The following is a 12,436-nucleotide window of genomic DNA, read 5'->3' as shown; positions in this document are numbered from 1 at the left end:
CTGTCAAAACCAGTGAGGAGGCTAAGAAACAAAGATATTGAGCAAGTACTTTACAGGAGGAGCAACGTGGTTAACATTAGGTATATGATAAGCTTCAAAACAGTTATTAAAGCTAGGTTGTTCAAACCATTGATTCTCAACCTCTTTGGTATGGCAGCTCACAAAACTAAATTTACAGTCGTACCTTGGTTGTTGAACGGAATCCGTTCTGGAAGTCCGTTTGACTTCCAAAAATGTTTGACAACCAAGACGCAGCTTCCGATTGGCTGCAGGAGCTCCCTGCACCCAATTATAAGCTGCTCTGGGTGTTCAGGTTCCAAAGAACGTTCGCAAACCGGAATACTCACTTCCCGGTTTGCAAGGTGTTCAGGATCCAAGATACGACTGTACTTTGTACGTTGACCCATCAGTTCATTGTCACATAAATTTTGGGCCTCTGATCTTGCAGCCGTCAGCTTCATGCATTTTAATTGCAAGTTTGCCTGTTTTACAACCTTTACCTGAGGTGTCCAAGCAAAAACTTACCTAACACCCCTATTAATGTGGAATATGTTGAAATATTTATAGTACTTCCAGAGTTATTCACTGGGGGTTTTTTAATGGGAATGTAAGAACACCAAGGCCTGTCGCTCTTTTCTCTTTAACTGATGTGAGCTGCTTTGCCAAGATTATAATTGTCTGAAAAACAGGATAAAAATACAGTAAATAATAGATAAGATGAAGCTTGTTTGAGCAAGTGAATTAAACTCAAGGAGCAATTCGATACAAGGTTGGTTTTCAGGCTCCAAAGTTGCAGTGAACAGCAAAACAGCTGCTACTTCAGTTAACTCTGCCCTCCTCTCTCAGACTGTTGTAGTTGCGATCACTGTGGGAATCTCTGGAGGCCTTTCCTGTTCTTTGAAAGAGAAATGATCTTAGATTAAATGGCAGGAAGTGTCTGAGTCCTTTTTGCATTGATAAAAAGCACCAACTTTGCTGGCTGTTTACTGTGAGTGCTAGCTAGCTCTGCACTGACCCCTTTATGCCCTGCAGCCTTCTAGAGGAGGGAGGCAGTGGCTGGAAACTATGATTTGGTCCTTCTTACTCTTATTTTTACACCAGCAGAGGTGCATTTTCTAATTCCCTAGAGGGAACTAAGATTAAGTCAGGCTCCAAAGGAGAGGGGACTCTATAATTGGGCTTCTGTTAAACTGTCATTTTGACCAGACATGTTTCTTCCCCAGACAGTAACATCATAGCATCTTCTCATTCCCCAGCCAAGTCTAGATAAGTCTGATTAAAAGTAATAATTCTCTTAAATGAAAGGAGGCCCATTTGATTTATAACCTGACAACACAATTTTGCGCCAGAAATAGACAGCTTTTCCCATCTAACCCTTTATGTGTGTTAGATTTTATCCAATGGTGTTGCATAACTGACAGCAAGGCTGCATCCTCCTCTGCCCCCTTGAATCCCAAATTCTGCTCAAAAGGCCTCCCAGTCTTCTGGAGTAGATTGGGGAGGGGGAGCTGCAGGAGAATCAGTAGAAACTGTTTCCTTCCCTATTCTGAGTGATACCATTCAATATGACCCATTGAACCAAATGTGAAAATCTTATCTTCAGAGTAGAATCAGATCTTGAGTGTTATTTAACAAATGATTCTTTTGTTCTGTTTATTTCCGCTAGAGATGGTAAAGGAGCAGAGTGCAGTCAAATGAAAAAAGTTAAATATTGTTTATTCATGGTATTCTTTTCAACGTTAGGTGGCAGGATTTATTCAAAGTTCAAAAATAATTTAACTAGTGCAGGTGAAATGTGATATTAAAGAAAAATACAAGAATTAAAAATACTCGCGTTTTGTTGTTTTTAAACTCTTTTTCCTGTTATTTGGTTCCTGGTGAACTTGGTTCGCCTGTTGTAAAGTAGTTTAAAAGACTGTTAAGTAACTAATTTATCCATTCTGATTTCATACATTCTATTGGGAAGAGGTAGTAGAAGGAGTTTCCTCTATGTGATTGGTTCATTTCTTGCCTACCCTTCACCATAAGATCTCATGGTGGGTTACAATCACCATCTGGCAGCATCATCACTAACTGTTTTTAGGTGCCAGGCAGAATCATTCTTATTCGCCCAGGCCACTGGATCTTAATTGTAATGCAGGGGCATTTTGCGTTAGGGGCTATAGCACTTAGGGAGAAATAAGCCTTCTCCCTGCTGCACCCCCACCCAAAAAGTAAGGCCCCCACATTGTTCTCAATGTTCTCTTTTTTATTTTGATGATGTAATTTGTGTTTTTATATTGTGATTTTTATCCTGTGAACCACCCTGAGGCTGAGTATAGGGCGGTATACAAGTTAAATAAATAAATAAATATTTCCCCCCTTCCTTCCGTTTAGACAAAGAGAGTCTGATCACAGACAGTGGAAAACTTTATGCCCTTGATGTTTTGTTGACAAGATTGAAATCTCAAGGACACAGAGTCCTGATCTACTCTCAGATGACACGGATGATTGACTTGTTGGAGGTAGGATTCATTTACTCTGCATGAAGGAGAAACTGAAGCTAATGACTAAGGAAATATAGTATTTGACATAAAATCTTTTAAGGAAGGGAGAGGCTGCATGGATTGCATGCTTTTGCTAGCGCAGCAGCATGCTGGACCAGGATATACATTTACAGAGAATCATGCATACTTTCCCCCACTCTCTTCTCTGTCCCTAAGTTATGTAAGATCTGGCCCATTGCAGTCATGCCATTCTGTGTTGCTGTCAAAGTGAAGTCCTAGATGCTTAGCTGCACCAGCGTAACCCTGTCACTTTCAGACTGACCAAGTGGACCACTTACAGAATCATAGTTCAGTAGAACTATTGGACCAGGCTCTAAATCAATTGCTTGGTTGCTCTTGGTTTTGAATAATTACTATTGGATGGTGTATATTTTTTTCCTATTGTAAAGTCCCTGTCATTTGCAGTGGACCAAAGGAAGGAAGAAATGAAGTTACTTATTTTATCTGTTGTCTTAGTAAACCAGCACACTCTACCCAGGACTGATTTCATTATTTTCAAGGATTAGTACTTCTAGTGTCATGCTGACAGCGTCAGCTGAGCAGGCTTAATGGGAGGATATTCAAGAGGTTTTAATATAACTATCCCTCTAGGATTAGCAGTATCTTTTTTACTTTTAAAAAAGCTACAAAGATAAAAAAGAGTCTACAACCTGTGTGCTGTTAACTATCTGAAAGACTTCCTTGCAAAAACTCTTGAATCTTCCACTGTAATTATTATGCTGTTGTTAACATCCCAAATACCGTAGTTGTCATTAAATAACTATGTTTATTATTCTAACTGTCTTGGTCTATATTAGCAAGAAGAGCTACCATGATTCATTAAGCCTTAGCTCAGTTCTTCCTCCTTAATCCATGCAAACATACTTAACCTATTTGAGACAGATTCTAATATACCACCCCTTTCCTCAGTGGAAGCCCAGTATACACTCTGGTGGAAGATGAACTCTACTGAGGTCATAATATCCTTCCATGAACTAAGCATTGATTGCAGTTCAATATTTTCTTCTTTGATTTCTAAATAGGAACTTGGGTTTTTTATCCTTATTTTTTGTTTGTGGTTGCAACATTTATTCATGCACAAGACCTGAAAGAATATTCTTAATATTTCATATATATTTTTTAATAATTCAAAAAGATGGACTGCAAGAACACTACTGTTCTTTTGCATTCACGCAGCATGCTCAATGGAGGGACATGGGTGGCGCTGTGGTCTAAACCACTGAGCCTCTTGGACTTGCCGGTCAGTAGGTTGGCGGTTTGAATCCCCGCAACGGGGTGAGCTCCCATTGCTCAGTCCCAGCTCCTGCCAACCTAGCAGTTTAAACACACGCCAAAAAGTGCAAGTAGTTAAATAGGTACCTATCCGGCAGGAAGGTAAACGGCGTTTCCATGCACTGCTCTGGTTTCACCCGAAGCATCTTAGTCATGCTGGCCACATGACCCGGAAAAACTGTCTGCGGACAAACACTGGCTCCCTGGGCCTGTAAAGCGATATGAGCGCCGCAACCCCAGAGTTGTCTGTGACTGGACTTAACTGTCATGGGTCCTTTACCTTTACCTTTTGGCATGCTCAATATTTCTATCATACCTCATTTAAACAATATAAAACACAAAACCTATTCCCTTACTCAGTCTGCTCTTGGCAGGCTATCCTCATTTTTGAAGTTCTATTTTTATGGATGGGGAAAAGCAAGAACTACAGTACTGGATACAGTGCAGCAAACAAGCTACAGTTTAGCTAAACAAACATGGTTTGGTTTATCTTCAAATGAGACCACTGAGTCACCCAACTCCTTTGATCCCAGTGAAAACTTTTTAAAAATTATTCAATTGTATTACACCTTTCCATCAATAAAGTTAAGGTGGTGCACCTGTTTCTCCCCCTTCCTGTTTATTCGTGCAAAAACCCCATAGGCTGAGAGACTGTGACTGGCTGTAGATCACACAGTGAGCTTGATGGCTGAGTGGAGATATGAACCCTGATATTTGCAGTTAACAATAACAGCATTATGACCTTGAGCTATACCAAAGCTTGTTTATTGATTGCACTTTCCCCCCAGGAACAAGTCCGTTGTCAGAGTTTTATATTCACTTCTTGAAAATAAATTCAGCACCAAAAATATTAAACTTTGTGTATTGTATGTTTTGTAAACCAAGCAAATGTGCATATATTCTTCTGAACCTAGAAAGGTGCAAAGAACTATGTGCTCCTGTACTCCTTAGTCCCCTTCAGGCTTCTTTCATTGCTGTTGCCTATATTGTTGCAAGTAACATTCCTCCTCCTGCTTCAATATGTGTGTATGAGAGAGAGAGAGAGAGAGAGAGAGAAAGAAAGAAAGAGAGAGAATAAAGTACATGCATACATTAAAATCAAATTTAATTTAGAGATTAATTCAAGTACAGAATAATGTGTAAAAGGAGTGAGATGAGCTTGTGAATTAATACAAAAATTTACCGTCTTGGATATAATTTTGAGCACATTGAAATACAAATTAAACTTAAAGAGGCCTGAAACTGTTTATGGATTTTAGATTATAACAATGGCCGTGGAGGTCAGAAATAGTTAAGTACATGGTGCGAACAAAGGACTGAACATCGCTTGGTAATTTGCCCAGTAAATGAATATTAACTGAATGGTGAGCAATGAAGTACCTACATGACACAGGCTTCCTGAGCACCTCAGTCTTTTTTTAATAATCAGGTTTTAATTCAACAGGTTCAGGATTAGTATGTTTTTAGCAGCACTGCATGGTGCAAACAGATTATTTTGCTTTTAAAATTACATTAGTAGCCTTCTGGCATATTGGAAGCTTGCACAATATTACATGGCACTGTGATGTTCAAAACAAGTATAAATGTTTGTTCTGTTGAAAATCTAGATAAAAAATGTTGAGATTTTGTTCTGGGTTTCTTGTAGGAGTACATGGTTTACAGGAAGCATACATATATGCGGTTAGATGGGTCTTCAAAAATCTCTGAAAGAAGAGATATGGTAGCTGACTTTCAGAACAGGTATGTTTTTCCCTTTGCTTTTTCTGTTGAATTATAGCGACAGGGTTCTGTTAAGTAGTTTCCAAATCACCAGGTACACAGGCTCCTCCGTCCTCCTATGGAATATGGTTAGTGTTGGGACCCCTCCATTCTTCTTGTAGGAATATGCTTATTCTATACATCGGCCAAGGGGTGATGGAAAGGAAGAGCCAGGTAACCTTTGTAAGTGAAACTGTACAGTCAACCCATTGGATCCCAGCTTATGACAAACTGTACTTACACTGTCGTTCTTCAGCATCTAAACTATGGGTGAACCAAGCCTGAACCAAGGGCTTCTTCCCCAGTGAGTCTTCACCCCCTCACTCCCCCAAAATTGGATCTTGTGGGGTTGGAAGAACCCCTAGATCAGCACACAAGGGGAGGAGAACATGGATTGTTCCGTCTGGCACTTGCAGTGAATTCCTCCCATGAGGATCCAAAGAATCACCCTTAGTATTTCACTTAAACACTAGGGCTGTATTGGTTCTTCATTTCCTTAGAAACACATTTCAAGTGAGTACCAACGGTACCTTTTCCTGACATTTCCTAACCTTGCAGTTTCTGTGGTTTTTGTTATCTTTTACACATTGTAAACAGCCACTTCTGGAAATCTAGTGGAATCTAATGAAAGTTTGATGCCGGTTTCCATGTTGTTTCAAACAAACAAACAAAATTAATTTGCCACCCCCATTAACTTGGAAAATCATGGGAGTTTTGTGTTGTAATTTCATGTGATGAAATTTGTGGTGGTATTCCAGCATTGAGTTCTTCCCCATCATTAAAGATTTAGCCAGATCAAAAAGCCACAGTTCCACAGGGCAACAAGTCCTGTAGCATAAAAGCAATATTAGAAATCAAGGCAGATACACTGGTATTATAATAATAAACTGTTGGGTGAAGTGATTCTGTCTTTGATTGCGAAAGTCAAAACCCTCCTGGTAATAGTAATTATTGTCGGAAGTAATGTTTATGTAGCAACACCACTGCAATGGTTGCTTTTGTTCTTTCTATCTCTCTCTGTAGGAATGATATCTTTGTGTTCCTGTTAAGCACAAGAGCTGGTGGCTTAGGCATTAACCTTACAGCTGCTGATACGGTGAGTAAACAGCTTGGTTTGAAAATGTTTTCTTAACACTGTGGGCTATTCCAGGATAGTTTGTACTCAGCAGAAAGGAAGAAGCACTAAAACAGGATATTTGATATGTCAAAAAAGCATAAAGCTACTATAGTCTGATTAATTAACAGAGCTTGGATATTCCTGGTAGTACAGAATTATTTGATATAATATAAAGTTTCACTACCTTTGCTTTCCTAAATCTGAATATGATGGCTGCTTCTTGCATTGTCTTTTTTCCAGTATGAAGACAATTATAGTGTAGCAAAAGAAAAGAAAACAACCCCACATAATTCATGAGTGTTATGACTGGCCAGTAATCTAAACCTGGAAAAACAAATAATTTGCACCCCATTTCAGATGTGAATTGTGCATGTGCGTTTTGCTGCATTAAGTTGATCTCCATGTTAGTAATACAGTGGTACCTCGCAAGACGAATGCCTCGCAAGACGAAAAATGTGCAAGACGAAAGAGTTTTCCGTCTTTTGAGTCGTTCCGCAAGATGAATTTCCCTATGGGCTTGCTTCGCAAGACGAAACGTCTTGCGAGTTCTTGCGAGTTTTTTTCCTTTTTCTTAAAGCCGCTAATAGCCACTAAGCCGCTAAGCCGCTAATAGCCGTGCTTCGCAAGACGAGAAAACCGCAAGACGAAGAGACTCGCGGAACGGATTAATTTCGTCTTGCGAGGCACCACTGTAGTAATGTGTAAAGCAGCCTTTAAATAATTATGGTCATATACAGAACTGGACTTGTATCTGGGTTGACCCCAAAAAAATCACTAAGATGTTATCATTCTGAAGGCAAAGCTGTTTACTATCATTTTAAAGTGCAGTACAAACTTTGGGTGGTGACCATAGAATCAGTTTTGTATTTGTAACCTTTTCCCCTCAAAAAAATGCCCTGACAGGTAATTTTCTACGATAGTGATTGGAATCCAACAGTAGATCAGCAGGCCATGGATCGAGCTCACAGGCTGGGTCAGACCAAACAGGTCACTGTGTACCGGTTGATTTGTAAAGGCACCATAGAGGAACGCATCTTGCAGAGGGCCAAGGAGAAAAGTGAGGTAAGGGTAACAAAATATGGAATAATGTGGTGTAGAAGGGATAGCAAGGAAATTGAACTGTGATTGATGAGAAATCAGACATTAATCTCCGGCAAAGATAATACCACCTAATGGGAAATGATTACCTTTATATGCCTGTAATGAAGTGTAGCACTTGACAAGTAATGGGTAAATTGTACATAGCACCACCACTTTAGTGTGCACACATACCTTCTTGTGCCATGGAGTGCCTCTTGGGATTAGAATTACAAAATAACATTGCCATTTTTAAACAACTTTCAAAGTTCAGACTTAAAAAATACAATATTTCTCCCACATTCAATCTAATAGATATTAGATAAAGTGCCTCCACTTTCTCTTGATTGTCTCTGGCATTAAATAATCTGAGAAGAAAATTTCTGATGCATTCTTTCTTTTCCATAGATTCAAAGGATGGTGATTTCAGGTGGCAATTTCAAACCCGACACCTTGAAACCCAAGGAGGTGGTTAGTCTTCTTCTGGATGATGAAGAACTTGAGAAAAAATGTATGTGCAAGTCCATACTCCTACCTCTGTCATATACTTCACCAGCTCCCACTGTGTGCCTGTGTTTTTGTTTGCTAATTTATTTGTATCAATAACTATAAAATGAGGTTGATGAAGAAGCTAAGTGCTTATGTCCCATTGAAATAAGTGCAAACAGAAAGTCATGTCTTGATCGTTTCCCATTTATTTCAGTGGGAGCTAAGCACAACTATTTAATCTGGATCCACCCTTAAATAGATGCATTCAGTATCAAGATTAAAGGCAGTTGAGACATTTGACTGCATTTTTGCTGCAGAGTGCTGTTTTACAAAACTAAAAGCTTAAGAATCTCACAATCACGCTCCTATTTAAAAGCAAAAATGCTGGCTTCTCTTTTTGACTGTTCCAGAGAGTGTTCCTCCAACTCTCTGAAGCGGATTTGGGGAGGACATGGTGTGTCCAAGGAAGATGAGTGGAAGGGGAAGTTCCATTGTACAATCAGAAATAGTTGTGCTAATGGAACTACTTTGTTGGATACCATTCTTGGATTTGGGTCTGATAGACTCTTTTGAGGGAACGGAGAATGGAACCATGAGAATGGATGAAATTACATTGTTGGGACTAAAGGAGGTTAAAGAACCAACACAGGCCTATTCCAATTGCGTTCAACTTGGCTCTTGTGTTTTGCAAGAATTTTGCAGTTCCTCTGGTAAATAATGGTTTCTGACTTTATTTTTTAACTGGTAGTACGCCAGCGTCAGGAGGAGAAGCGGCAGCAGGAGGAGACAAATCGTGTGAAAGAGCGTAAACGAAAGAGGGAAAAATATGCTGAAAAGGTACTTCAAATAACACTCCTGTTATTTTGTTACATTATTGCTTTAATTTTTTTATTATTATTGCCTTCAGGAGCAGTAAGGCCACCTGTCCCACTCAGGTTAATTTTAGTGCCTTCATGATCAAGGAGGTTCAATCTTCCTGGGAGAGCAAGTGATACAAATTCTCCAATGGATGTGTCTCTGTTTTTAAGGATGTTGTTCTTCTGTCTTTTGTTTTGTATTTGCTTTTCCACGTATAGGGTTAATTCAGATTTAAAGTGGGACTCTAGTCATTCTTATTTGATTGTAGCTCACTTCTGAAGAGAATGGAAATTCTCAATAAATATAATTTTTGCTGTCTGAAATGAATTTTCCTGAAATAATAATACTGGAGAATACAGCCACCTTTGGATAGCAATGTTTCTAATCTGGCATTGAAAATGTTGCTGTTCTCCTCAAACAGTTTAGTTACTGATAGATAACTTAAATTTTCATTATTTATACAGTTCTAATATGCACATTTTTGCATTAGGAACAGTTGTTCCTAATATAATGCATTTTGCATGTTATTTTCACTAATATATGCATTTTTATTCACACTTCTGACTAAAACACACATTTTTGTTAATTTTTTTGGTTGGGGAACTGCATTGCATAGTTCAGTAAAGGGCTTGCTTTTAGCCTCTTTTCCATGTTTTCCAGCCCTTTTGATGGTTGTTTCCTTAATTTGATTGCAGAAGAAGAAGGAAGACGAGTTAGATGGGAGGAAAAGGAAAGAAGGCATGAATCTGGTGATCCCGTTTGTTCCATCTGCAGATAATTCCAACCTCTCAGCTGACGGGGATGAGTCATTTGTTAGTGTCGACTCTGCCATGCCCAGCCCTTTCAGTGAGGTAGGAATTTCTTTACCAACACCATTGGGCTGCTTCATACATGGCAATGAGATTATCGCAGTGTACACCAGCTGTGGATGGAGATAGCTTTACAACACTTTTCCAATCTTTAGAAACTTCCAGGTTAGCTTTGAATATATGGGCACGGCAGACATCAGATTGCCGTTTGCCATTCTGACCATATATCTGATATCTATTTTAAAGTATCTTGCACTGACTTCTCATACATTTCCAGGCTCAGTTCAAAGTTTTGGCTTTAACTTGAAATAACTTGGGACCATGGTCCCTAAAAGTTGTCCCATTTGAGCCAACTCAAAATTTAGGATCCGCATCATAGGGCTGCTTCTGAGTGCCCACACTCAATAATAGGTGAATGGCAGGTGGAAAGAGGTTCTTCTTGGTGATGGGTCCCATTTGTGATAGGTGAGGGAGGCAGCAACATGTTTTGTAGAAGACAAAGTAGGACCCTTTCATTCTCCAAGGCTTCTAGCAGTTTTTATAGTCTTGCATTTTTTAGTTCTATAGCGCACTGATTTCAGCATGCAGGCTTAATCCAAAAGCATAGCTTAAAGGGTATATAACATGATAACAGGATGTAATGTGAATTTACGGACTTTTATTTTTATATGATCTAGATTTCCATCAACAGTGAGTTGCACATGGAATCCATCCCACCTGACGAGAGCAGCAATGACATGCTGGTGATTGTGGATGATCCAGCATCTTCAGCGCCTCAGTCAAGAGCTACTAACTCTCCTGCTTCCATCACGGGCTCAGTGTCTGACAACATGAATGGTTAGTATTTGTCTTTAAACATGGCGCACAAGGAGCATAATGTGAATTCTGTATATGGCCGTTCTTCTGAGCACTGGATTTGCTTACGGGCAGGACTGGAGTTAATCTAGCAAATAATGTCTCCTTCAGATTTGTTAGCTCAGGTGAAATCTGATGTGCTTGATCATTCTCCGCTTAATTCTTTTGATTCTAAATAAGCTTCATAAGTTGGAATAAGGACAAAAGTATGAAGTTGGCTCCTATTTCAAATCTCAACTCAGCCGTAAATTTAACTGGATGGGTTTAGGCAACTCCTGTCTCTTTCAGCGCCCCATCTGCCTTACAGTTTAGGAGGAGGATAATGCTGACCTATACCCATATCAGAAGTGCCAAGCTTCTTTTCATTACTGTATTTGAGAGGTTTCTTGCTTAGAGCTTTATGTAGTCGAAAAATAAATTTTGAAACACCTTCAACTGCTCTGCCTTCCCTTTTAGTTCTTGACTGCAGCATTGTCTCTCGCAGGAGGCATTGAAAAGAAAAGTGACCAGAAGCGAAATGGGGGTCTCGATCCTTCTCCCTGACTCATTTGGCTGAGTTGCCATTGCAGAATGCGGACAAATTGCAGTTCTCTTAATTCCATTCTGTCCAAGTCTGAATAGTTACAACTATTTCCTAAAATTACCGGTTTGAAAAGGGGGCTCTATTAATTACCGTATTTACTCGAATCTAATGCTCACCTTTTTTGGCCAAATTACGTTGCGAAAATTAAGGTACTCATTAAGATTCGATGGCACATTTACATTTGCCAGCAAATACTTTTTTTGGTTTCAAGGTTCTGAAAATTGAGGTGTGCATTAGATTCAATGGTGCATTAGACTCGAGTAAATATGGTAGCTATCAGCAGTGCAAGTTCCAGGTAATGGGTGGAGTTGCTGTAGTTCCACAAAGCTGACTAATGTTACTGGTTTATGGGATCAGGCCATCAGCTTTACAGTTTAGAACAGTGGTTCCCAATTGGTCATCTGTGAACCCCAGGATGTCTGTGTAACCCATCCAGGGTGTCCATGGCAAAAACTACCAGAGATATATCAAAATTTACAAAAGTAGGGGGTCCACAATACTTACCTAATTGGGAACCATTGGGTTAGAACATTGCGTACCATTGCCTTTCCCACTCCCCATCCCTCAGTTATAATAATAATATAATTTATTATTTATACCCCACCCATCTGTCTAGGTTTCCCCAGCCACTCTGGGCAGCTCCCAACATAATATTAAAAACGAAAAATACATCAAACATTAAAAACTTCCCTAAACAGGGCTGCCTTCAGATATTTTCTAAAAGTCAGGTAGTTGTTTATTTCCTTGACATCTGATGGGAGGGCGTTCCACAGGGCGGGCGCCCTGGTTCCCTGTAGCTTTGCTTCTCACAGTGAGGGAACTGCCAGAAGGCCCTCAGAGCTGGACCTCAGTATCTGGGCAGAACATTGGGGGTGGAGACGCTCCTTCAGGTATACTGGGCCGAAGCCATTTAGGGCAGTTCAGCTTTGACCTTGTATAAACTCTTAAGATAATACAGTGGTGCCTCGCAAGACGAAATTAATCCGTTCCGTGAGGCTCTTCGCATAGCGGTTTTTTCGTCTTGCGAAGCAAGCGCATTAACAGCTTTGTGGATTAGCGCTATTAGCGGTTT

At 39.8% G+C, this 12,436-nt stretch overlaps 1 protein-coding gene across 3 annotated transcripts in view; it reads left to right on the top strand.

Annotated features, from left to right (window-relative positions):
* INO80 (INO80 complex ATPase subunit) overlaps positions 1 to 12,436 on the top strand; it is a 57,504-nt gene that overhangs the window by 41,099 nt on the left and 3,969 nt on the right. For 2 of the 3 annotated variants that reach the window (XM_081858406.1, XM_081858404.1), the window contains exons 27-34: positions 2,377 to 2,504; positions 5,464 to 5,558; positions 6,600 to 6,672; positions 7,597 to 7,755; positions 8,179 to 8,281; positions 9,008 to 9,096; positions 9,813 to 9,968; positions 10,604 to 10,763. In XM_081858406.1, the coding sequence (XP_081714532.1) occupies positions 2,377 to 2,504; positions 5,464 to 5,558; positions 6,600 to 6,672; positions 7,597 to 7,755; positions 8,179 to 8,281; positions 9,008 to 9,096; positions 9,813 to 9,968; positions 10,604 to 10,763 (963 nt within the window). The remainder of the gene's footprint in view (positions 1 to 2,376; positions 2,505 to 5,463; positions 5,559 to 6,599; positions 6,673 to 7,596; positions 7,756 to 8,178; positions 8,282 to 9,007; positions 9,097 to 9,812; positions 9,969 to 10,603; positions 10,764 to 12,436) is intronic. The other variant, XM_081858405.1, reaches the window with a different exon arrangement.

This window comes from Podarcis erhardii, assembly GCF_964252035.2.
Source record: "Podarcis erhardii genome assembly, chromosome: 1".
NCBI classification, from domain to species: Eukaryota; Metazoa; Chordata; class Lepidosauria; order Squamata; family Lacertidae; genus Podarcis; species Podarcis erhardii.
Note: the sequence above shows the minus strand (reverse complement) of the source record. Positions and strands in the feature narration are given on the sequence as shown.